The 26,062-nt window shown below is 40.5% G+C and overlaps 1 protein-coding gene across 4 annotated transcripts in view; it reads left to right on the top strand.

Moving 5' to 3' along the window:
* Window positions 1-21,224, top strand: part of Sms (spermine synthase) — a 66,953-nt gene extending 45,729 nt beyond the window's left edge. For all 4 annotated transcript variants that reach the window (XM_068387411.1, XM_068387410.1, XM_068387409.1 and 1 more), the window contains exons 5-10: window positions 4,788-4,899; window positions 8,788-8,910; window positions 13,736-13,890; window positions 14,242-14,331; window positions 14,707-14,901; window positions 21,023-21,224. In XM_068387411.1, coding sequence (XP_068243512.1) covers window positions 4,788-4,899; window positions 8,788-8,910; window positions 13,736-13,890; window positions 14,242-14,331; window positions 14,707-14,901; window positions 21,023-21,172 — 825 coding nt within the window. In that variant the 3' untranslated portion in view covers window positions 21,173-21,224. The remainder of the gene's footprint in view (window positions 1-4,787; window positions 4,900-8,787; window positions 8,911-13,735; window positions 13,891-14,241; window positions 14,332-14,706; window positions 14,902-21,022) is intronic.
* Window positions 21,225-26,062: the final 4,838 nt, after the last annotated feature.

The raw sequence follows: 26,062 nt of genomic DNA, 5'->3' as shown, positions 1-26,062 counted from the left end.
ATAATTTATGATTTTCATTGATACGTTCTTGGAGTTTTAACTGATAAAGTGTTTTGATACATTCTTGGAGTTTTAACTGATAATTTATTTTGATACATTCTTGGAGTTTTAACTGAAAGTGTGTTTTGGTATGTTCTTGGAGTTTTAACTGATAGTGTGTTATATTCATGAATAGTTGGAAGACCACCTAATCTATTAAACATATAATAAATTTACTTCCTAAATAGGAAGTTATCAGTGCGTCTGTTGCCAAGTTAGGCTGACTTAGGAGTTCAGAGTAAATGCCATGGATTAATATCCCACAGACCAGAGTAGAAATTAAGGGCTTGGTTCAGGCTAAATTGGGGATTTGTTTATTGGATAATGTAATGCGAGGGACAGGCACAGTAATATAAAAAACTTGTTTTTCTCAGCAACTGTTACTTATTCAGTCTGTAGAATTAATTATTTCTTTTAAGGATAAACATTTTCTCTCAAGTACACATTTAACAAAACTCGAGAAAATTATTAGAAATTTACATTGTATAAGTTTGATTATATACTGTACATTTTTATTATGAAGGCAATACAATTATAAATATAGATATACAGTACTCATAATTGTGATAGTAGCAACATGGTAATTTGGCAAATTGTGTAGGCTACTCAAGTCTCTCTCTGTAGGTTCAACGCATTATAATTTTACTAATGTTTTCTTTTCTATTCTGTATGCTGTCTTGTATTTTCATCAGACTGTAAGTGAGAAATAACATTGCATGGTTTCTATTTTTGTTTCTATAATAGTACGTGTAATTGAAGTGATTAAGACCCTTGCAATTTGATTTTAACGTGTTTCACGGATTCATCATTCCTTCTCTCATTGTTTTATGGTCAGCCCTCCGTCTTCGTGGGAGTTGGGTAAAAAACCTGCGAAGACTGTAAAACCGCGTAATATTGGTTTCAACTCTATACCACCAAAACAAATGACCACTGGCTATTCGTGGTCAACTTATACCCTAAAAAATTTGCTGTACTGTACTACCTTACATCCGTGTTCGTGGGAGTTGGGTGAAAGAGATACCCACGAAGACTGTAAAAGCACGTAATATTTGTGCCCTGGGGCGATTCAACTCTATACCCCCAAAACAAATGACCACTGGCTACTCGTGGTCAACTTATACCCTAAATAACTTGCTGTACTGTATAATTTACATTGTTGTCACATGGTTTCTATCATGGTATTATAGTTTGTATTTTATTACTTTACAAAGGTGATTGTACTTTAATACCTTTCCAGTACAAGGTAAGACGACTCGTAACCCATAATTCCTTGCCACGTCACTATAGGTGAAAGTACCGACTAACACTCGCTGATGCTGTAGTGAATGTTACTGTAATATATGCATAGTACTATAACTACATTACAGCTTAGTTAAGGTGAGATGACACATCACTCTTAACTAGTGATCACTATGTTCGCGAGGTTGCTTCACAACCCTACCAGCTTTTTGCCTAATGCAGTACATAACCTTTAACTATCAACGGGGTTGTATTTTGTATAGTGTACTGCACTATAAATACACTTGGTACAGAGTTATTTTTCAATGAATACATGAATACCTAAGACAACAATAGAAATAAGATAATAAAAAATGACTGCACACTGACCGTACATCACCACTTACCGTTTCAAAGTTCTATGCATTATGCAATCCTTAGGATGCAGTACAGTAGTATCATTCAGTATTGAACACGAGGTGTACCATAAAGGTATACAGTATGTAACAAATCCTTACCTATATTATTGTCACTTAACACTTATCAAGAACTTCTACCTTCTCTCTAATAGTCTTGATGTTTCTCTGTTTATAAGCGGTAGCTTGAGAATATGAGGCCGCTCTGTTAGGGGCCATGGCATGGGTAAAGAAAGAGCTTAACAAACACTTATGGGAGATCCTTTTGCAATAAAATACGTTAGGAGTGTGAGACAGAGTCAGCCAGAGAAGTGGCGTTGTGCAGGGAGGGAAACTAAGTGAAGGTTGGGTGCAAATAAGTAGGAGGTGTGGAAACTTTGGGCTGTGTGCGGCAGTCCTAACCGAGAGTATCCGCGAAGAATCAAAGCTATTCAAAGTTTTACATAGATCTCAATGCGTGGAATATCGAGACCATGACTATGAAATTCACAATGGCGGAGGGTTGACTGTATAAACACGTTAAACAAGTATAAGCGCTGGTAGTATTTTGAATGAAATTTAATGCAAAATATTTGTTGCATGTATTAAGCACTGTAGGGGATGGAGGCGAGACTTTTATTGCCAGTGAGGAGATTCACTAAAAATATGAATCATGTTAATGCTATATATTTTGTTATAGGTCGCACAAGTACATTACTGTACTTGCGATTTCAATACTCTGGCATAAAATGGTTTTGCCAGTACAGTCTATTCCTTTAATATGTGAGAATATAGTAGACAGTTTACCTATGCACATATAAATACTTCTTGAGGGAATAAATGGTAATAGTCAACAAATTGCTTGGTATTGCTCCTCACCCACCCAATTATGATTACCACTGCCAATTACTCTTTAAGTCTAGGATAAGTTAGTAGATAAGAATAAAATAGTAAGTTCTGGGAAAGCGTAAGAAATGAAAGTAACCTCTCTCTCTCTCTCTCTCTCTCTCTCTCTCTCTCTCTCTCTCTCTCTCTCAAAATTTAGAGTGATTTTTAAAACATGCCTCAGTGTATGTCATGAGGAACTTGTAGAAGGTAAAAGCTCCAAATTTCAATTATGTCTGAAGACAAAATGCGCCTCGCCCAGTATCTGGCAGTCTTTCAGTATGCAGGTAAAGATTTAGATATGGTAAGCTCTTTAAAAGTGAGGTATGTAGATATTGTATGAGGTCAAGGGCACAGAGTTTTAAAAGCTTCTTCTTTCATAATTGTATGTAAATTTGGCAAATATCTTTGAGACTTTCTCCTGTCCCCTCCTCTGTAAGAAAATAATGATAATTAAGATTTTTCCAGGGATCCATATGTAATTTTTGTAGATATATACCTAGTTTTTAGTGAATGCCAATACACACAATAGTTAATACTGTACCGTACTTTATGTAGTACAGTTTATTATTCATAGAGACATGTCTCAACTCGTATCACACTTTTAAATCGTACTGTTTGAATCTGAGACTTGCAGATAGTATTTCATTACACCCAAGAAATTTTGCACAATATTTGTCCATGGAAAATGTCTGTACAATGCAATACTCTTAGCACAATTCAAATTTTTTATGCTCATATCCAAATTTGCAGGTATTCAAAGTTGCTCATACCCCAAGGTCGTACTGTACTATGAATACTAATACAGGATACATATACAATATTAAATCCATCATGGAAATATTGACTACAGTAGAGTATTTCAAGCATATAACATTCTAAGGGCTCTTACAAGACGTAGACAACGAAGCAAAGATGGAGAGGGAAAAACTTTGATGTTCAACCCACAAGTTTCTTTATATTTACTTGTGTTGATGAAGTTGTAAAACTTATGCAATACAATGAACTAGAATATAACTGATTCTGTCTGTAAACCATAGTGGAATGTTCCTTGTCTGTGGGAAACATTGGGATTTCCAGTTAAATGTTGTAGTTGCCTGCCCAGTTGAGTGTAGCCTAACTAGCCACCAGCACCACCAACCTGGAAACTTGTCGACTGATTAACCCTCTTCTGTCTACTCATACTTCACTCAAAAGTTCTCTTTACTTGAGGGTACACTCAAGCACACTATTCTGTTTCCCGTTTTCCTTTTCTCACCGGGCTATTTTCCCTGTTGGGGCCCTTGGGCAAATAGTATCCTGTTTTTCCAAGGATGTAGCTTAGCTAGCAATAAGGATAATGTCCATTTCCTTTTCTGATCTTAACCAAAGGACTTTGGCATGTACAATCATGACCCCACTGGGCCTCCAGATGAGGTCAAAGTTCCAGAAACAGGCAATAAAGAAATAAAATTATTCTGTTGTCGAGGTTTAGAAATCATCTGTTTTATAGCTTCTATGAAAAAGACAGGAAATAACTGAATTAGGAAGCTAATAATGGGACAAGGGTTGCTGTAATGTTGAATATTGGCAATCCTGTAGTGAAGGGAAAATCGGCTTCTCAGTGCTGATTGGTCTTCCAAAAAGGTGTTAGATGGCCAACCATGGGTTTGAGTAGTAGATATTTCATGCTGCTTTTGATCATTTCCTGTCTCTTAAACCAAAGCCGATATTCTGTAAACATTTTGTTTGCTTTGCAAATGGTTAGTCTGTTCAAAGTTAGAGGCTTAAAAGACTGCCAAATCAATATTATTATTAATTCTTAAGTAGTTCTTTTAAGTCTTATTAAAATACAGTACAGTACTAATTTGTTGACTTCTAAAGTTTCCTAATTTTGTAGAATGTTTCTTGCTTCTGTAGAAATTTTTATTCCTCCCCTTAAATGTCATGGAATAATCTTTTGGAATGCGATGTTTAACTGAATGAGATTTAAAAGTACAGTTCTTATAACAAATTTACCACCTGTTTGTTGAGGACTATAAAACTACTTGACAAATCTACCACCGCTTTCTAGAGTAATGCACACACATGTAGATATTTGTTTTTTATACTTGTTAATTACATTTTTGTATGTGATATCTTTTGACATGTTAAACATTATGTTGAAAAGTTAGTCAATGTTGTTCATGCTTTATTATAGAATAGAGAAACTCAGAAATGTAGTAACGAATAGAGGCTATTCTACAGTTTTACAGTGATTGGCATTTTCAGGATGGCAGACGACTTGAGCGTCAACTTCGGGAAAAGTTTGGATGTACTACTGCCAAGGTTTTACCTGCCGTGAAAAGAGCACCTCTTATTAATCCATATTTTACTTCTTCAGGTAAGTTGGATATCTTATGAAATATAGTACTGTAACTTGAAATGATGCAGTATGCTCTACACTTAATCAGTTATTATTATAACTAATGTTGATACTATACTCTTATATTCCTTTTGAAGTTATTAAATCTATATTAAGGTGTAAAAAAAAACAGAACTTTAATCTTTTTTTATTATTTCTATACTTGCCTCATATTCATATTGCTGCTTCTCCAGAAGCTGGATTTATTGACGTTTACCCTCCCAAATTTATCAAAATTTTCCAAGATTTTCTCATTTTCTTTCCTTTAAAAAGATACATGCCCCTAGTAAAGAAATGACAGTCTAGCAGTTATTGGTGAGTAACACTCTAGGAGTTACACATGATTGATATAGTTGAATATTAGTAGGTGAAAATAATTACAGTAAAGTTCCATTAAATTCCTAGCTGTTAAATATGAAGGCCAGGACAATATATTGATGTACACACACACACACACCCAGATTCCATGAAGCTTATCTCTAGGCGGGACTCTTAGGCTAGCAGTCATAGTCCCCAACGTTTGATGTTGGTGGCCCTAGCTTTACTATTGATTTGCAATTCATCATGACCAATCATATGGAGAAAATTATATAGTAAACCTAATGGGAAAAAAATAATTTTATCCGCCCTGTACCACAATACATTTGTTTCTATGTAGATACAAAACTTTTCTTTTGTATAGAGGTGTATTCTTTAATGATAGGTGAAATTGATGGTTGAAACCTTGTAAACAAGGTAGATGGTCGAGGATGGAAGGTAGGAACCACTTGCCAATTGTAAGATTCCTTTTTTTTTTCTTCACCTACTGTCAAGCTAGAAAAGTGGTTCCCAAAGGAGGTTTGGATTGATATGGGGTGGGGGGCAGTGTGTCAAAAACTATGATTGCAGTTGACAGGGTGGCAATAAGAGGATTTAAGCAATAAATAGCTTTTTTTCATTTTCACAAAATCTGAATGACATGACATGTCAAAAAAACTAAGGCAAAGAAATTCTTATGGAGCTTATTGATAATAAGATTATTACTAGTATAAACTAATGCATAGCTATGTTATGTAGTTTAAAGTGTGCTAAGGGTGAGGTGCAAGGACTTCTTAAGAAGCAAAGGAGATGCCACCCTGAAAAAGTTTTGGATTCGCTGAGCTAGAACATCTCACTTTTGTGAAGTTTCTGTTTGGAAATAATATGATGATCATGGAGGAACTCTAGGTTAGAGAGTTTCTTGTCTTTTTTAGTTTAGTTTCATGTTTGATCAAATGGAGAGTGATTTGAGGAGACAAATCAAGTGAGGGGAATAGGTTTGTAAATAACAATACTTTCTAGGTGAAAGGAATTGTGCATGCTTTATGTGGCTTATGACAATTGATCCCCTCTCTTAGTTCTTTTTGAAGGGGCCATTATACTAAGGACTTTGTCTACTGGGTTTGTTCCTTCTTCTTCCTCAGGCCCTTTGGTCTATTGGGGAAACTTCCAATCAGGCTATGGTGCGCTAAAGAAGGTATAGTGTGGTCCCTACTTCCTTGAGTGGCAGCAAAGCTTTTCGAATTATGGGATGGCTGGAGATTGGTTTATTTACCACACTGTTAAAGATAAATCTCTTAGTGCTCTGCTCCCCTACCCTGGATCCATGGGTTTATAATATTGGATGCCTTTCCACTCATAGATTCACCTGGAAGACATTTAAACAACTAAAATTAAATGAGAACAAAACAGAATTCATGGTGGTGGGCAAGAGAAACAGCGTGAGAAACAGGTGAAATTCAAATGAACATAAATAATGACTCGGTGCCGATATCTAGTAAAGATCTAGGTGTATTTCTTGACTGTAACCTGTCTCTAAATGCCCAAATAAATAATGTAATAAAATCTGCTGGTTATCATCTAAGAAATATTGCGTTTATAAAAAAGTACCTGGACGGAAATTCTGTAAAGAAACTTGTGATAAACTGTGTTATTACCAGGATTGACTACTGCAACTCTTTTACAATTTACCAAAAGTGCAACTTAAGAAATTATAAAACATAATAAACAGAGGAGCAAGACTGATAAAAGGTGTCCCACCTAGAGAAAGGATCACCCCTATACTAATAAATTTACACTGGCTGCCGATTAAAGCGAGAATTGAATTTGATATATGTACAATAACCCACCAAGTTATCAGAACCGGGCGTCCAAAATATTTAAGATAATTGATACATATTGCGCAGCCAACAAATCTTGTCAACACGAGAATAGTTACAGATGGCTTCAAACTGTTGGAACGTAGATGTATGTCTACTTTGGGCTCCAGAGCCTTTAAATATGTGGCCCCGAGACTATATAATAAGCTCCCCGGAAACATTCTAATGAAGACATTAAGGCTTTTAAGAGGAAACTGAAGAGTTTCTTATTTCATGAGTCCTATGACAGTGACGATTTAACAGTAAATGAACAATACGCGATATGAAATGTTAAATACTCTGAATGAACAAGGTAAAACGACAGTGGAGGTCCTGTAGAGAGTGGGGTTCCCCTGTTGTATGGGACCGGAAAAGCAGCCATCAAAGTAAGAATTTTCCTCTTGAGCAGTTGGAGTAGTTGTTGCACCTCATACAGTGCAATGTAGGTATATTACTTAAGGATCTTTGCTGTGTTTCTTTGGCCTGTAGCTGCACTTGCTACAGATTGCACGAATGCAAGGATTGCGTAGCAAAAGAGTCTAAAGTAAATAAAAAATTTGGGGCTGTATGAGAGGATCTCAAATCTGTAGTTCACTATGCACCATCCAAACTTACTGAATAGAAACACTAAGATCATTAGTCCCAACTTAAGAAATAAAGTCAGGGTTAGAAATAGCACAGTTTAGTTCAGAAATTTATACTGTACTGCCTTTAATTGAAAACTCGCTAGCCTTCTGAGATTTCACAAAAGAAGCTAAAAACTATTGAAGCTCGTCACTATCAAAACTTTATTCGTTAAGTCTATATTGGAATTAGGTGTTGGCGTGTCGTTATCCTCATCCTTACTATAATAAACTAGTCTAGTCTTCTCTGGATATAGACCTGAACTAAAGCAAGTGTCCTTTATTGCTCTGAATTTAAATTTGGTCAGCAATCATAGAACCATATTTAGCCATAAAGAGAACATGAAGCCTTCACAATACGCACATTGGTTACTGAAACGACAATTCTATCCGACACGAAACAATGCATATCATGATTGCCCAGAAAATAATTCCCCTGAACAATCTATAGTAGGCAGTAGTTACTTTTGGCTCTACATTCCTCTTGGTAACGGTAGAAGAGACTAGCTTTGGTAAGTAGCTCTTCTAGGAGGACACTCTAAAAATCAAACCATTGTTAGTCTTGGGTAGTCCCATAGCCTCTATACCATGTTCTTTCACTATGTTGGGTTAGAGTTCTCTTGCTTGTGAGTACATTCTGGCACATTGTTCTTATTTCGTTTCCTCTTGTTTTGTTAAAGATTTTGTCGTTTATATAGATTATTATTTTAATGTTGATAAGCTTCTTAAAATATTTTATTTTTCCTTGTTTCGTTACCTCAGTGGGCTATTTTCCCTGTTGGAGCCCCTGGGCTTATAGCATCTTGCTTTTCCAACTAGGGTTGTAGCTTAGCAAGTTATTTAATTACATGCCATCATTGGTACCATTAACCACTAGATTGTCTAATTACTTTACTAGAGGTACAAGTCTATGGAAAGGAAAGAAAACCAGAAATTGTTTATTTTTAGTTTTAGGGGTAAATATTGATAAAGCATTGCTTCGAAAGAGAAGCAATGTGAGCATCAAGTAAGGTTCATAGAAATCACTAATTTCTGTTATAATTTGTGCTTAACTCCTGTTATAATATGTACTTTTATAATATTTCCAGATGACCGTATCTTAGAATATGATGTCGACAAAGTTCTGTTTGAGAAGCAGTCAGATTTCCAGAAAGTACAAATTATACACACATTGAGCTTTGGCAACCTTCTAGTACTGGACGACCTGCAGAGTGAGTATTTGTTCCAGAAATTCTTGTAATAGGAGCTTTATGTAATATAACAACTATGCCGCTAACATGTGGCCTACCCTGGGCATTGCCCTCGGGGCACGTTTTCCCCCACGAGGCCTACCACTATAGAAAATGGGAGGAGGGTAAACTTCACAAAACTCTGGTCGTTTGAGAGGAGGTTCCAGTAACTCCTAAGAAAGTGTTTCTCAGTAAGTATTGTTAGGAAAAATACAAATTACTAAAAATCTGTGATTTTTAGCTAATGAAGGTAGTAAATTCATAAGCAATAAAGTTAATGTTTGTTCCTGCAAAAATAAAAGCTATTGTCCTTTATTAGGAGTGTTTTCAGCTTGGCTGGAACCTGGCTGTTGGAATTTGCAATGATGTGTCAGTAGTTTCTAGCAGGTGATGGGGAAACTCCTTCCCCCAACCAACACACTTGAGTAACCACTATTTTTTATCTGCCAGAGACTAAAGATGTAATCCTCTCTAATCTTCTTCTCTTTTTATTTTCTTCTGGAGGAAGGCTACAGAGACGACTACCTTGAGGTCATATTAGTATGGTAGTTCGGAATTCCCCTGAGTATTGGGATTCCTTACACATTATCATCAATAGGATCCTAGTTCCTGGGCTTTTCGCAGACACCCTTCCCAATCAATCTAACTAGAGTCCACGCTGATGGTAGGGTCTCTAATGGAGAATTGAGCTAGAGGACACGATGTCTCGAGTCCTTGGTCTGCTGCCATTAAAGCTACTTCCATAGCCAGCCTCCAAGTCACATTGAGGGTCAATTCCTGAGCATTCGCAGTCACTCTCTGCTTTACGACCTATGGTTTGTCAAAGCCCAATTATAAGGAAATACTGTACATAGTTGCAGTATTCCGATCAAACGTGAAGATCAAAGCCGTGTTGACGCAGCATTCAGTGCCCAATTGGCCATTTAAAACCCATTGTGTAAAGGAATATTATTGCCTTCTACTTCATTAGACAGGGGATTCGAGAGAGCTTAATGTCCCTCGTGGGGCACATTGGTGTGAGAGCTGTGGCCCGGTTCCCACGGAGGGAGCAGACATGAGGATATAATGGTGGAAGAAGACACAGACAGATCCCCTCTTCCATTGATCAATTCCCGCTATGGATCATCCCCTCCAAGGTTAACTATTCTGAGATCCCCATCACACTTTTAGCAGGTTCTGAGGAAGACTCCAACGACCTACCGGTCCGTTCTGCTCCTCCAGGCTTGTCCTTCCCTGGAAAATTTTTGACGGCCTCTTCTCCATTCACCTGTAACCCATGCTCAAGGAGAGGAAGGAAAGGCAGAAAGGATCATGGAATTCAGTGACTTCCTGCAGCTCCTACAAGTGGGTACTTGCCAGTCAGGATTGGGAGCAATACACCAACAGCATAAAAGACCTGCTAGCTGATTTTACCCAAGATCTACCAGAACTCGCCCCGTACTAGCATGAACGTAGGAAACAAGAAGGCTGCCAAGAAGGTTTAGGGATCCCTACAGTCTATTCCTAGGAGTGGATAATTGAAGAGGAATGGGAGACCAGTCATCAGCCTCCCTGCTTTGTTCCCTAGATGCTATTCAGGATGGCAATGGCTAGCAGTGTACGGTACGTCGTAGACCACTCAGTTCCTGTAGACCTGAAGGACTTGTACCTTAGGATTCATTTTCTATGTTCTACAGAAGATTTTATCAACTTCTTCTATCTAGAGAAAGTAGTTACCAATCAAAACCCATTGCTTTGGATTGGCTACCACTCCCAAAGTGTTTATGAAATTATTCACGTTTGTCTCTCTTGAGCACTTTCAATCGGTGTTCATTTACCGTTAGGTCTTGGTGATTGCCACCTGTTCCCCCTCCTACAATGGAGTCACTTCAGCATTGAGATAGACTTCCTTCCTCTTGTCTCAATCTGTGTACTGTATTAAGATATATCGAAGAAAGTTTTTGGACTCCCAGATAGAGGGTGGAATATCTGGGAATACCCTAGGTATGGGGGCTCTAGTGTTAAAACAACTTTTCACACATTGCCATCCAGATCGACAAAGACAACGTCTTCTGAGACTTGATATGTCTACAATATGGCTAGCTATGCAGGGCTGCTGCCCCAGCAATAGCTCCTATAGTTCTTGAAGTTTTACAGGTTGATAACTAGCAGTCCCATTACTCTAGTATTTACATTGCAAACTCTGCCAAGAATTCTCTCCGATAATCTACTGCCGTCAGACATTGTGAATTAGAGATGAGGCTCCCACATGAGTTTCCTCTGGTCTAGAGGATGTAGTTAACTGAAGGAACACACGTGCTTCTCATCCTACTAGGAATGCTTGCAGTGCCTCTACTTTGCATGCTTTCCAAATATTTTAACAGAGAGGACTTTGTAGCGATGATGTTCGCCAACCCTTCCATTTGTGCCTAATGTTCAAACGGACCACATTCAGAAACCTTTCTCAAGCAGATGCACTCATGTGAGTAGGTTGGCCAAGGTACCAGCCACCCGTTGAGATACTACCGCTATAGAGGTTTTAGATCCTTTGACTGACCAGATAGTACAGTACTACATTGGATCCCTCATTTTTCCTTTGTTTACACGCACCGAATAGTCTGGCCTATTCTACTTCACACGCCTCTTTCCTCATACACCTGACAACACGAAGATAGCTGAATATTTCTTTTTCACTCAAGGGGTTAATTACTGCACTATAATTGTTCAGTGGCTACTTTTCTCTTAGAAAGAGTAGAAGAGATAGACTAGTTCTGTTAAGCAGCTCTTTTAGGTGAATGCCACTCCAAAATCAAACTGCTGTTCTCTATTTTTGAATGTAGTCTTAGATGGTACCATAGCCTGTGTACCGTGGTCTTCCAGCCTTGTTAGTTCTCTTGCTTGAGGGTACACCAAGGCGACCTATTCTGTGTTTCTTTATTTTCTCTCCTGACTGGGCTACTTTTCCTGTTGAAGCCCCTTGGTTTATAGCATCTTGCTTTTCCAACTAGGGCTGTAGCTTAGTAAGTAATAATAATAGAAGAAGTTATGTGGCTGTGCTAGGCTCCATTAGGCAGAAAGGCTTCCTTTTCGCCATCACTCATCCTGCTTGTCAAAGTAGTAAGACGGGAAACTTTAGAGATTCTCCAAGTTCCAGGCTGTTTGAAGACACCATCCAACATCTCCGGGAATCCTAGACGGTTACACCTTTTTGCCCCTCTTTTCCATGTTTCACCGATTCCTCAACAGACAGTGGAAGACAAAGATTTAAGAACCCTGATTGCACCCAAGCAGCCACACCAAGTGGTACCCAGATTGGCTGTTTGTCTCTTCCTTCATTGGGAAAGATCTTCAATTTCCACAATAAAGATACCTCTCTGTCCCCGATCCAAGTGTTGTGGTAATTGCTCTGTAGGATAACTCTTAACGGGACTAGATGCATCTTGTTTAAGAAAACAGTTGCAATGTTAGTCTATGACAAGATGTGGAGTGTTAGACTTTAATTCTCATTTCCTTCCCCTCCCTTGGGATGCTGCTGTCATACAATTTTTTGCCGAATCGAGTGCTTTTCATTGATGATGTTTCTTTTTATAAAGAGCAACTCCTAAAATTCTAGAGGTAATTTTTTTTTATTGCAAATTCACTTGAAAACCCATCTGGTTTGTCTATCTACGGTTATAAATAAATTTGTATATTTAGAATGTTCTTTTTAGAATTTTTGGGACCTGTCTATTATAAGGAATTATTTTGAATAATTTATTCTGCCATGTTTAGAATATTGTTCTCCTGTTAGGTTTTTAGCAGCGGACTCTCGTCTCACTGTGACAAAACCCTGACAAATCCTGATCTAACACTATTGTTCAGTTAGTTCTTTATGTTTAATGCATAAGATATTTCATAATTTTGATGATCTTTCCATCCAGATCTTCCCTGACTACACCATTCTTTAGGTAATTTGATGTAGGCATTGAATTCTAACATTCTTGTCATTTATTTCATAGAACTTAATATAAGTAGTTTCAGTCTGGCAGTATCAATATCTAGAAATTTCAGTCTGGCTGTGACCAAATTCTGTAATAATTTTTTTCCCAATCTAATGGTTGAATTGGTGGAACTTCAGGAGTTCAATCTTGGTACAAACGCTTTACTGTTTAGCAGGCTGGCATGAGTATCATTTTATACGTTGTCTAAAGAAGGTGATGAATGCAAGAGTAGATGGGAGAAGTACAAGAGGAAGGCCAAGGTTTGGGTGGATGGATGGAGTTAAGGAAGCTCTGGGTGATAGGAGGATAGATGTGAGAGAGGCAAGAGAGGGTGCTAGAAATAGGAATGAATGGTGAGCGATTGTGACGCAGTTCTGGTAGGCCCTGCTGCTTCCTCCGGTGCCTTGGATGACCACGGAGGTAGCAGCAGTAGGGGATTCAGCATTATGAAGCTTCATCTGTGGTGGATAATGTGGGAGGGTGGGCTGTTGGCACCCTAGCAGTACCAGCCGAACTCGGTTGAGTCCCTTGTCAGGCTGGGAGGAACGTAGAGAGGAGAGGTCCCCTTTTTTGTTTCATTTGTTTGATGTCGGCTACCCCCAAAATTGGGGAAGTGCCTTAGTATATGTATGTACATTACTTATTTGTTTAACATTGTTATTTATCTAAATGCCCTGTATTTTTTCTTTTGTTTCATTTCTTTTCTGCTTTCCCTATTGGTACCCTTCGGCTTGTAGCATTTTGGTTTTCCAACAAGGTTTGCCATTTTGTCAGTATTGATAAGGATGATATTTTATTCATAATTTTATCCCCATAATAGTTGTTCAGTGTTCTCATCTCATTTGCAGATCTTGCTGAAAGTGACCTTCCTTACACCCACGGGTTAATGAATAAAAAAGATGAGGATTATGAAGGAAAGGAGATTCTAATTTTGGGAGGAGGGGATGGTGCATTACTTTGGGAGCTCTTGAAGGAAAAGCCCAAGTTTGTCACAATGATTGATGCAAGTATAAATTTTTCCTTGTTATTTTTTCATATTACATCATTGATGAAATCTATCCACAGTTTTTTTTTATCAAAAACCCAGTTTGTTTTTACGCAAAATGCTTAAGTGAAGATTTATATTGATCTTGGAATTTTTATTTTTCTCCAGTAAGCATTTTAGTTACTGTATACAATTATATTTCTTGCATTGCACATTTTTCGTACAGAAATTTTTTCTACCAGATCTTTTATATTTGAATGAAATATAGACTGATATCAGTCTAAATTTAATATTTTATTACTTGTTGCACATGTTGAGGGCTCATTTTGCATTTGATGAAATATGGTGCTACAGATATTTGTTTTTCAGATTGATGATGTAGTTATGGAATCCTGCCGAAAATACATGAAGTCCGTGTGTGGGGATTGCATGGACAATTATGATGGACCTAATTACAAAGTAAGTCATAGATTAGCCCCTTTTTTAAGTATGTAAGCAGCCTTTTACCTACTGGCCTTGTTTGTAAAAATATTAGTTCTTTGAGCACTATATAAGGAAAACTGCTTTTGGAAAAAGAAGAAACTTTTTATAAGATTCCCACTTGTGGATAAAAGTTTTAACAAAAATAAAAATATTGAAATTTATTTCTTGATGCCCAGGACACATTCTTTCTAGTAGGAAGTTGAGAGGGGGTTGCTGATGCTAGGGGGGTCCATTGATATAAATAATAGCAGTCACCATTGTGTAAAATTTACGGGTTATTTCATTATTATTCAAAATACTTCAAAGTCATAGGCCATGATTCTTTCGTCATATATTTATTCTATATTCCAGATTATTGTTGGTGATGCTATTGCATACATGAAAGACTACTTAGAACAAAATAAGTCATTTGACTATGTTTTTGGAGACCTCACTGATGTACCCATTTCTCCATCTCCTCGAGGAGAGCTGTGGGACTTCATTCATAACATCATTAATCTTGGAACAAAGCTGCTAAAACCAGGAACAGGAAAATACATGACTCATGTAAGCAATATATGATTTAGTATTTGTCATTTTTTAGAAACTTGAAAAGGACCAATTAATGTCCTTGAAGACTGTTTATATGTTGAATTTTGATGTAATAGATTTTGATAATGGGATTTATTTCAGCACTTACCGTATAGTCATCATACTAGCTAATATTACTGATGTAATAGTTGTAGGGTTTATTGATTGTGCCCTTAAGAACTATTTGTCAGTTTCATCTTTTGTTTAAAGTCACATTCTTTTAAGGGAAAACCTCCAGTCTTTGATATTAGCATCCATTCAATTTTTTGCCTTGCCATTTTATATCTATATGGAGACTAAAAGACTTATAAGTTTCATAGATATAATCTATTGCCTTACAGCATATAAATGTCAAAAATGTTTTTTTTTTTTATCTGTGAATGCAACAGTTTTTTTCTTTCTTAAAGTTGAATATTTTTTTTTTGCAATATTAGTTGTAAGTTCCATTTGTAGAATGATTTTTAGATTTGCAGACACCATGCATTTTTGCATGCATCAGTATAAATATGACCAAGCCATGAGAGTAGTTTACACTGTCAGTTTAGGGTTGAAGTCTATTTGGCTAAAAATTTTGATATTTGATTGTCACTTTCTTTTAAAGAAAGAGTTAAAACTTAAACTATTGTTAACAACTTGGTTTTAGGAGGAGGATGCACTTATTTGTTAGTTCCGTAACTGGAATACAAACCACGCTATTTAATAGTGGTATTACTTTCGGCGTAGCTGAAATGACGAGCCATTAGTTTTTAACAAGGGTTAACTACCCACACCGCTAGTTAGCAGGGTTAGGGAGGGTAGCTTGCTACTGCTCCCCCTCACACACCTGTGATTGAGCTCACTTTGCTTACGGCTTATGTTCTTGCCGAACATTGGCAGCCATTAACGACTTTTGTTTTTTTCTTTTCTCTTAGTACTGTATGTGTTTGAAGTTGACTTCTGTGACCATGCGCACCTGCCCTGGACTCTCCATCCGCCCTTGTGGGACATAGGTTGGCCAGGGCACCAGCCACCCGTTGAGATACTACCACTAGAGTATTATGGGGTCCTTTTGACTGGCCAGACAGTACTACATTCGATCTTTATCTCTGGTTACGGTTCACTTTCCCTTTGCCTACACATACACCGAATAGTTTGGCATATTCTTTACAGATTCTCCTCTCTCCTCATACACCTGACAAAAATTTTTCTTCACCCAAGGGGTTAACTACTGCTGTGTAATTGTTCAGTGGCTACTTTCCTCTTGGTAAGGGTAGAAGAGACTCTCTAGCTATGGTGAGCAGCTCCTCTAGGAGAAGGACACTCCAAAATCAAACCATTGTTCTGTAGTCTTGGGTAGTGCCATAGCCTCTGTACCATGGTCTTCCACTGTCTTGGGTTAGAGTTTTCTTGCTTGAGGGTACACTCGGGCACACTATTCTATCTAACTTCTCTCTTTCTTGTTTTGTTATAATTTTTATAGTTTATATAGGAAATATTTATTTTAATGTTGTTGCTATTCTTTAAATATTTTATTATTCCTTTTTACCTTTCCTCACTGAGCTATTTTCCCTGTTGGGGTCCCTAGGCTTATAGCATCCTGCTTTTCCAACTAGGGTTGTAGCTTAGCAAGTAATAATAATAATAATTTGTTGGCAGTGGAGACTGATCCTCACACCCTTTGTCCTACCTGCAGAGGTCAACAGTGTAATAGTGTTAATAAGTGTAGTGAGTGCAGGGAGTGATCTTCCTCCCAGTGGGAGAGGTTTGCGCGACGGTGGAAGTAGTAGTCCAAGCAGGATATTTCTCCTTCAAAAGTTGCTTTGAAGGAAGATAAACCCAAGGCCTCTTCTTCCGTCGCCCAACTCTCCTCCGAAGCTCCTACTCGTTCGGTCTCTTATGAGAGACCGTCGAGTAGTAGCATAGACCAAGTTATTATCGGCCAACCCCGGGTCTTGAGAGATGATGTTGCTTCCCCTAGCGAAGCAGCCCCACCTCTCCCCCCGGGTGAGGCCTTGTCACTAACTCCCCTCTTACAGATATGGTCTTCCTTGGGGCTTATGGGTCCGCCCTCCAAGGAAGCCCTGCTGCAGTTCATCTGCATGGGTGCTTCTGTTAAGCAATCATCGTCGCCGTCAGAGGTAGATCCTCTTGGACTTGTTGACGTTGTTGTGTCAGAGGTGTCTCATGCAGCGTCATCCATCTCCTCTGCCACTCCAGACTCTAAAGCGGTTGCTGCTAACTTAGTGTCCCCCGTTCCTGACCATCCTCTGAGGGGGAAACTTAAGTTCAACCTCTGTCTCTCTTGCAAGTGTTTCTCTCCCTCGCCGACAATCTGAGCAGAGCATCTCGGATAGTGAGTACCGAGTGGTCTTTGGATCATCTAGTAGCCAACAAAGTCCTGACTTTGTGGGGTTCTTTGACTGGATCTCTTCACAACGGCCCTGAACTTCAGGCTCCCGCTGTATTGTTCCCCAGTCCCAGACCCCAAGGCTTTCTGGCAAGATGCTTTCCAACAACGGTGGGATAACATCGACGTTTACGCCTTTCCCCCGTTCTTTCTGATGAGGAGGGTACTCAACAAGACCAGAACATCGGTCAATCTTTCAATGACCCTCATAGCTCCGTTATGGCAGCATGCAGAATGGTTCCCGGACCTTCTGCAACTCCTAATGAAGCCTCAAAGAGAACTCCCTCCATGACACAATCTACTCAAACAACCACATGCCAACATATTCCACAAAGCCGTATCTTTGCTACAACTTCACGCCTGGAGACTATCCAGCATCTCCTCTCTCAGAGAGGATTTTCGCAACAAGTTGCGATTAGAATGTCTAAGATACCTGCATAAGTCATCAGCATCAGTCTACCAGGCAAAGTGGAAAGTCTTCTGTGTCGCGGAAGGGGTATCTCGCCACTCGATGCCACTATTCCAGCAGTAGCTGAGTTCCTCGTGTATTTGCGTGAAGAAATGCGCCTATCAGTCTCGGCAGTGAAAGGTTATCGCTCAGCCTTAGGCGCCTTCAGACTGAAAGGAATGGACATTTCTTCATCGCTAGAACTTTCTTTACTCATATGGAGCTATGAACTTACCTGCCCCTAGTCAGAAGTGAGACCTCCCCCCATGGAACTTGGTTCAAACTTAGGTCTCTTTAAGAGACCTCCCTTATGAACCATTGACAACCGATCGCTACCTGACTTGGAAAATGGTGTTCCTGCTAGCTTTAGCTTCGGCCAAAAGAGTCAGTGAACTTCATGGTCTCTCATACAACATCGCCCATTCAAGGGGATGGGGAGAGGTAACGTTTAGCTTCGTCCCTGAGTTTATTGCTAAGACTCAGAACCCGGGAGTAGCGGATCCTCGATTCGACTCCTTCCGGATTTCTAGTCTCCGTACTGTAACAGATGACCCAGACCATCTCTTACTATGCCCAGTGAGGAGTTTGAGCCTGTATCTTAACAGCCACAGCCCCGTCCGCGTGTGCCTGCGCTATTCGTCAGCACAGGAAGGACCAAGAGGAGGGTCACCAAGAACACCATCTCAGCGTGGATTCGCAGGGTCATAGACCATGCACTGAATCCAGACCCTTCTCCTTCATGTCGCTACAGAGCTCATGATGTCGGGGGCATAGCTACGACCCTGGCATTCAAGAGAAACTATTCAGTGACGCAGGTTCTTCAAGCTGGGGTGTGGAAGCGTCAGACCACGTTCACATCCCACTACCTGCAAGAAGTGACCCACAGGAGACTTTATACGTTCTCTATCGGTCCTGTGGTGGCTGCACAACAGCTGGTTTAAAACCTCAAGCTCCTTATTGGACAAGTAGCAGAAGGTTGAGGGCATTGTTACCCGTTTTTAGTCTGCATGAATGAAAAGGTTTGACTAGCCCTTATTCTTTTCTTCATTCTCCCCTCTCTTGGGGAAAGCAGCATCCTGGGTTCTCTGCATAGCTGACCTCAAACCACTGCAGGTAACCCATGCTCCCTTGTGTACTTAGTATTAAGATTAATACTGTTGCGTCCCCATACCCTGACGAGATGGTATTGGGAAAGTCCTAGTGCACAGTTTTTCGTTCTAAAGAACGCAGAATAACTTTACCAGGACAGTCACACTTCTACATACCTCAACACACAGCTTGCGTAGCAACTTTTTATTGAGGCGGAGGGACTCCTTATTTCTTGAGTGCTGATACACTCGGATAAGGAGCCCCCGGGTAAAAGCCAAAAGCCAGATTTGCTGGGACGTCCACCCTTCCTAATGGGTGAGTCCCCCCTATTAAATAGCGTGGTTTGTATTCCAGTTACGGAACAAATGACAAATTCATAGATTATTTGTATTTTTCCTAATTATACAAACCTTAGCTACTTAAGCAAACTTACCTGCCAGCCTATCCCCCTCGAAGTCCTACCTCCAAGCAAAGCGAGCTCAATCACAGGTGTGTGAGGGGGAGCGGTAGCAAGCTACCCTCCCTACCCACCTGCTAACTAGAGGTGTGGGTAGTTAACCCTCGTTAAAAATTAATGGCTCGTCATTTCAGCTACGCCTTAAGTAATACCCCTATTAAATAGCTAAGGTTCGTGTAGTTAGGAAAAATACAAATTATCTACAAATTTGTTATTTTATCATAGTATTTTAAGGTTTTATTTTAAATCTATTTTCTTCTTTATTTCAAGTCCAAATTTTGATTATGGCTTACTTGCCTATTTATGACTAAGGTATTTTTAATACTTTGTGAAACTCTCCTGATGTTCATATGGCTTCTCTCAAAGCCGCTAAGAAGTTTTCGTCTTACCTAGAACTATAATAGCCCTGCCCCTCCATTGGAATATTGAGATTAAATGATGGTTGGCAATAATTATGCTTGGGTATGTCATATTTTCTTTGCCTTTTAGTTTTCTCATTGACATGTTTATTGGTAGTGATTTTACATGCATTCCCAATTGCATTTTTGTGATTTAGGGAGTTCTTTAGAAGCACTGTATAATTCCTATGGATTAATAGAGGATGTCTTCTGCTTTTGCTTTGCATTCCTGTGAGGGTTGTTCAAGAAATTTATTGCTGGGCAAAAATAATCTTAAAGATGTGTTACAATCTGAGAATGAATTAGTGATTTGAATTACTATTGTGAAAACAGTGTCTCTTTAAGAAGAAAAATGTTCAGTTAGTGGATGATCGCATAAAAGATTCCAGTCATAAAAATTGTATTTAAGAGAAAATGCCAGAGAGGAATAGGCTGAGGTTGCTAATGCCACCTTCCATGGGTTGATAGTAACAAGTTTCATAAGCTTTTTAGTAATTTAGTTTGTTTTGCTCATTCTAATATGGTTGTGCGAGCCTTCTGACAAAGGCAAATAATCCTAACCTAACCTGCCCTATTTTGAATCCTAGTCCCACTCGTGTTGTACCTCGTGGTTCTGATGTACCAGTCAGTAAGGGTTGTGTTAGTACACTACTTTAAAAGTCTCTATTCGACCAATAGGCTTTGAAATAGAAGACCTGACATGCAGTTTGGATCCTAATATCCCTCCAGCTGCAGAATTAAGTGGTTATGAGCAACCATCTTATATTTTTATCAGTAATGCGGTATATTGGATGGTTTCTGTGGAACATGGAATGAAATTATCAATAGTTCTTTAAGAGCTTCAACGAAACTATAATATTCATTAATTTTCCAGGCTGAGTGTTTTTAATATTGTAACAGAGAAATTTATCCCTTAGGATATGAAACAATTTTTAATGTTTCTGGATGTATATTCCCAAAGTTTATGCAAGGCAGTGGTTTGTATGTTTTTTGGTCTTATGGCTAGGCATTGCAGTATGGGAGGTCATCCATTGTCCAAATATAACTTTGGGAAACCCGGCCCCACTAGCTGCACTACTAAGTGCAGAAAGCAAAGAGGTCGGATAGCAAGATGGAAGAAAAGGTGTGGGAAGAGAGGTTAAGTAGTTGACCAAAATGAGAATACAGATGGGACTGAACAGTTGCTCACTATTCCCTCGAGTAATTACCACAGTGTACTGTACAAGGTACACTGGTTGCACAATGCCCCATACAAGGAGGCTATGATTTCTTTTTTTGTAATCCCCAAAAGGCTAAATAATTTTTTTTTTTTTTGACAGGCAATTGGCAGTGGGTGTGAAAGTGCACTGAAGATGTTTGAAGATCAGTTTTCAACTGCGGAAGTAAGCGTGTCAATCAATCGCACCAGTAGTTATGTACCTTCATTCATGGAAAACTGGTGCTTTTATCAAGCAACCCGAAAAGTCTAAGACGTAATGTATAATATTGTTGTTCTTACTGTTTATTAAAAAAATTTAATAGCATTTGGTATTTTTAATAAGAAACTTTTAATACAATTTTAGTATAATCCTTTCTTTAAAATGAAGTTTTCCATTGTACTGCAGATATAAATTTCATAGTCAAAGCAGTTGAGAGGATGGTAATTCCCCTAAGTTATATGAATGACAAATTTTGAGATAATTCATAATGTTCCTAACTATACAAACTTGAGTCCTTTACGTAGTGATAACAGGGAAGCTGGAATACATAGTAGTTAAAATTTTATAATGAGGTGTAAACAGTGGGTAGGTAGTTACAGAATTGGAGGAGGAAGATCCCTTCCATGACACCAGTAACAGAAGATGGCCCACTTGCCACTTGGCTTGATACTCAAAGGTTGAAGGCTTGCGGAGGTATCCAGACATCTCTTGCGCAACTTCGTGTGCAAAGCCTTTCTCTGAGGAAGAGTTGGTGCTGGATAACCTCCACGCTGAAGCTGAAGCAATATCACTGTGCTGTGCAAAATCTTGGCACAGCACAAGAAGAGGAGGCAGTTCCCTTTGTCTATATTAATAGAAGTAGAAGGTCCAGGTACTACAGTATTCTACTTGGGCCATTTTGGAGCCGCTATTTATGTTTAGGTTGAGAGTGGCTCAAACCCTGTTTAAGACATTTATCATTAGGTAGAATGGCAGAAAAGCATAGACGTCAAGGCTGTACCTTGGGTATTGAAAGGCTTCTGGGTTTAGCAAGTGAGCAGTGAACTGGGAGCTTGTGGTTTAGTGAGGTTGCAAATAGGTCTAGGGTCGGTGAATCCTACAAAGTCATGATCTCGGTGGCTATCCGAGGATTGAAGGATAATTCGGAGCCAACCACTGGCATCCTTCTGCTCAGTTTGTCCATTACGATGTTCTTTCTGCCTGGAATGAAGTGGGCTGTCAGATGATGCGAGGACTGCCCACTCAAGGATCTCTACTGCTAGTTGGCAAAGCTGCAGCGACATGGTACCTCATTCGTTCACATATGCCACTACGGTGGTGTTTTCGCTCATAAACACCACCAAGTGACTGACTAAAAGAGGGCAAAAGTGTTTCAGTGCTAGAAGAGCAGCTCGCAACTCCAACACGTTTATATGGCATCAAAGCTCTTGTTCATCCACTGTCCCGTTGCCATATGTTGACGAAAGTGTCCACCCAACTTTTCTTTAACGGGGCCATGAACAAATTGTAAGAGATGTGTCCCTTAGGAGGTTCATTTTATGTAGCTTCCATTCTAGGTCGTGTCTGGCCTCTTCCCCTATCACGACCAATGAAAGAGGGTGGTTGAGATGTTAAGACCAGTCCCCTTCAACTCTCACTGGAGTTACCATTTGGAATGAGACATTCCAGGTTTACTAAATGACATAGTAACTTCTGCCAATGGTGAACTCGTAGTTGGGGCTCACAAAGTTAGGGGAGTGCTCTCTCATGCTACCCTGTCCCAGATGAAAAGGTTTTTCCAAGGACTTTGTTGATGTCAATTCCGAGGTAAATGAGACTTTCCTTTAGCACTAGGATGGACTTCTTCCGATTCGCCATGAAGAAGGGGCATTTCCTCTGAGTCTGCCAAAATCAACGAATCCTCCAGATATTGTAAGAGATGAATGCCGTCAGCGTATGGCCATGCTCGAGACTAGCGTAATAACTACGAAAACTTGTGGCTGAAGAAGCCTAGGAAGCCGTCGTCGACCTTGTGGAGAGTGCCCTCCTCCAGCATGGCCTAAACCTTAGGCTGAAGAGCCAAGTCCTTTGCCAATCCCTGGCGACAGGATGATTACGTCGCTGGTAGTAGAATTATGGGAGGGAAAGAGCTGATGAACGGGAAGAGGTATCCGGATTGAAGGAAGACTACTGCCCATCTTTCTGCCCCCAAATGTCCCTACCACCTCCATTTTGGTTGTGGGCATCCTCCCACTGGTGGCGTTGTGGGAGAATTACCCCCCCCCCCCCCAGCAGGGTTGTCGCCCTCTTCCTTTCCCCCTACGTACGCCTCACCCTTGACCCTGTCAAATCAGAAAGGGCTGGTTGATTACCCGGTTCAGAATGGATGGAGCAGGATGAGAGTCTCTTCTCCATACTAGCCTCTGAGCCTGCCTATCTGGAATTGACGCTCTTACTTGACTGAAAGTGGAGGCAGACTGCGGTTGTCGGAAGGAAACTTCTATGTTTAGCAGCGAGTCCTGGCTGTCTTTCCTCAACTTCCTCTGTTTGAAATGGAGCAGGTTCCTTTAGTAAGGTATTCCTGAGGTTTTTAATCTCCCTTCACACCTCTTCAGGACCTTGTTCACCTGCTGGTTGGCAGCTTCCTGAGTCGGGGAACTCCACGGCTCCTGCTCATGTCAGGACGATGTTGTTGAGAGCCTTTCTCTTATCTGCGTTGGACACGTCTTGTTGGCTAAGTAGCTAACCGTACCGGTCAATTCAGGAGGCAGCAGGCAGCCTGAAGAGTAGCCATTGCAATGCTTTAAGCCGCAGTCAAAGTAAAGTGATGGGATGCGAAGCTTGGCAGTTTGCTGTGACACCTGGAGTCAATGTCCCCACTGCAGGATCGAGAGGTAAGGGGAAAGGAAGATAAATACAACCTCACATAAGTTTTCCTCTGCCGCAAGAAATTGTAGTCGTCTTACAAGAGGCTCTCTCCGCCCTCAGGGAAGCCTTCCTCGCAGAGACCTGTGTGTCTGCCTTGCCTAGCACTTCCGAGGCTAGGATTGACCAGGGAAACCATAGGCGAGGTGTGATGGCCTGAGGCACACAACAGCTGCCATCGGCTTTCCTCCCCTTGGAAGAAGTGAAAGGTGCATCTCCTATGTTAAACCTGCAAATGCAGCTCAAGACCTGTAAAAAGAGCAAATCCGACTCGCCTTCCTCGGTATCCAGTGCCTTAGGGGTGACTGGTTAGGAAGTGCGCTGTTGGAATCGTCGATTAGGGTCATCCCTCTCCAATACCATACCTTGCAGGTCTCGGGAGGAATCGTAGTCCAAATAAGTTTACCGCTCTTCTCTCGTAGGACGAGACAGAGACAAAGGGGTCCTAGCAGCAGCACTCCTAGGATCCATTGGGAATCTTGAGTCCTTCGTGTCCTTGCGAGTTCTAGGATCCTCTGAAGAACTGGACATGTTTTATGGGACGGCAATCAGATCCTTTCTTTCTCTGAAGTGTGTGCCCTCAGATAAAGGGGAGAGGTGCTAGGTAGTCCCTTCTTCTCCTTCACATCCTCTGTCTGGTCCAACACTGGTTTGGATCTATCCTGGTTTGGAGTGGGCTGTTTGTTTGCTTTTTCCTTCATCCACCTCTGAGGCGAGGGAAAGCGAGAGGTAGTGTTGAAGTCTATTGGTGACAACATATAATTGTCAACCCTGCGAGTACAAGACAGATGGTCACCTTGGGAGGTGTCTTGTCGCCTTAGGTTGCTCCGTCGTCGGTTGTTGAGCCTTTTCAGTACAATGTCTAGCTTATTAAATAAAGGCATGACTCATTGTGGAGTGTATGCCTTCATCCTCTTGAGTGAAGGATCCCTAGTTGTCGCGAAACTCGTCTTTCGTCAGCACATTGGCAAAGCACTAATGTGTGGTACAGAGGCACCTCATATCTGTTTGAGGCACGTCTAGGGTCTTCCTATTCTGGAGAATAGGGATTAGGCAAGGGTTGCCTCGCATGGTTCATAATCTTGCAAGCATGCTCCAGAGAACAAGAGTGCTTAGGAGGCAGTTTCTTTCACTTGTAGGAATGAGGGTCAGGCATCCTTCTGTCTTCATACTCCCCAGAAGAAGTGCGTTCTGGCTATAGCACTTTCCCTTGCTTGTGGTCCTTTACAAGGGGAGCAATCTTGAGGTGCAGATCAGGCGAGTCTTTTGAAGTAGCAGGTTTCCTGATAAAAGGCCGCCTCGGTGGTCTCAGGCCGTGGTCAAGAGACGAAGGTGAACGACTTCAGGGACACGAGCCCAGCGAAGAGAGACTCTTTCCTTTGGGCTTTCAAGGGAGAAGGGCTGATGACTTCTCTTGCAAGAGTAATACACTCTTGTACATAGTCTTTACAATGATCACCACCACCAGCCTCTCCTTGGAAGGAGTACCTTCAAGTCCCAAGGAAGGCCAAAACAATCGGTAAGGTTACGTCCATCTGGAAAGATACAGAATGCTCCCCTCGGGGAAGAGGCCTCCTCGTTTTGCTAGGGAAACGGAAAGGCCTCCTTACCTCGAGGTTTGCTCCAAGGTTAAAGGGTCACCACTCTTACCCAACTGGCCTCCAGAGGAGACCGACCAGGAAGGGCCTTAGGGCAACGCAATGGGGGTTCAGAGGAAAAAGTCGGGACTCAACTTAGAAGAAGACCCCGAAGACGAAGAATCTCTCTTGGACCTTTTTCTGCCTGCCATACATATCTCTCTGCGAGGGTAACCACGCCCAACACTCATCACAGGGGTCCCTGCTTGCAGGAGTATCCTCTGTAGGCAGTGCACTAAAGGTGGGGATCCATTTCCGTGGAGTTCATGAAGTTGCTGCAGCTCTTGAACAACACCCCCATTCATTTTACAAACACTTATCTGCAGGCATCACCATAGAAGATCCAAAATCGTTAACACGCTGAAAAAATTAAGTTAAATTAAGTTTGCCGATAAAAGCCAGTGGGAACGTCTGTCCTCACTGACGGCTGCTATCCGATTGACTACTCTGTGAGCATGCAGGGGGTCCAGCTTCCCCATTCCCAGTTGGTACCTACCAGCCAAAGTTATAAAAGTTTAACTGCCATGTATTCCAGCTTCGCTGTTATCTCGTATGTAAAAGACAAAGGTTTGTATTTGTACCAGAACAAACTTGTTTTAGGTTATTAATACATGTACAC

This window comes from Palaemon carinicauda, chromosome 14 (assembly GCF_036898095.1).
Source record: "Palaemon carinicauda isolate YSFRI2023 chromosome 14, ASM3689809v2, whole genome shotgun sequence".
Taxonomy (NCBI): domain Eukaryota; kingdom Metazoa; phylum Arthropoda; class Malacostraca; order Decapoda; family Palaemonidae; genus Palaemon; species Palaemon carinicauda.
Note: the sequence above shows the minus strand (reverse complement) of the source record. Positions and strands in the feature narration are given on the sequence as shown.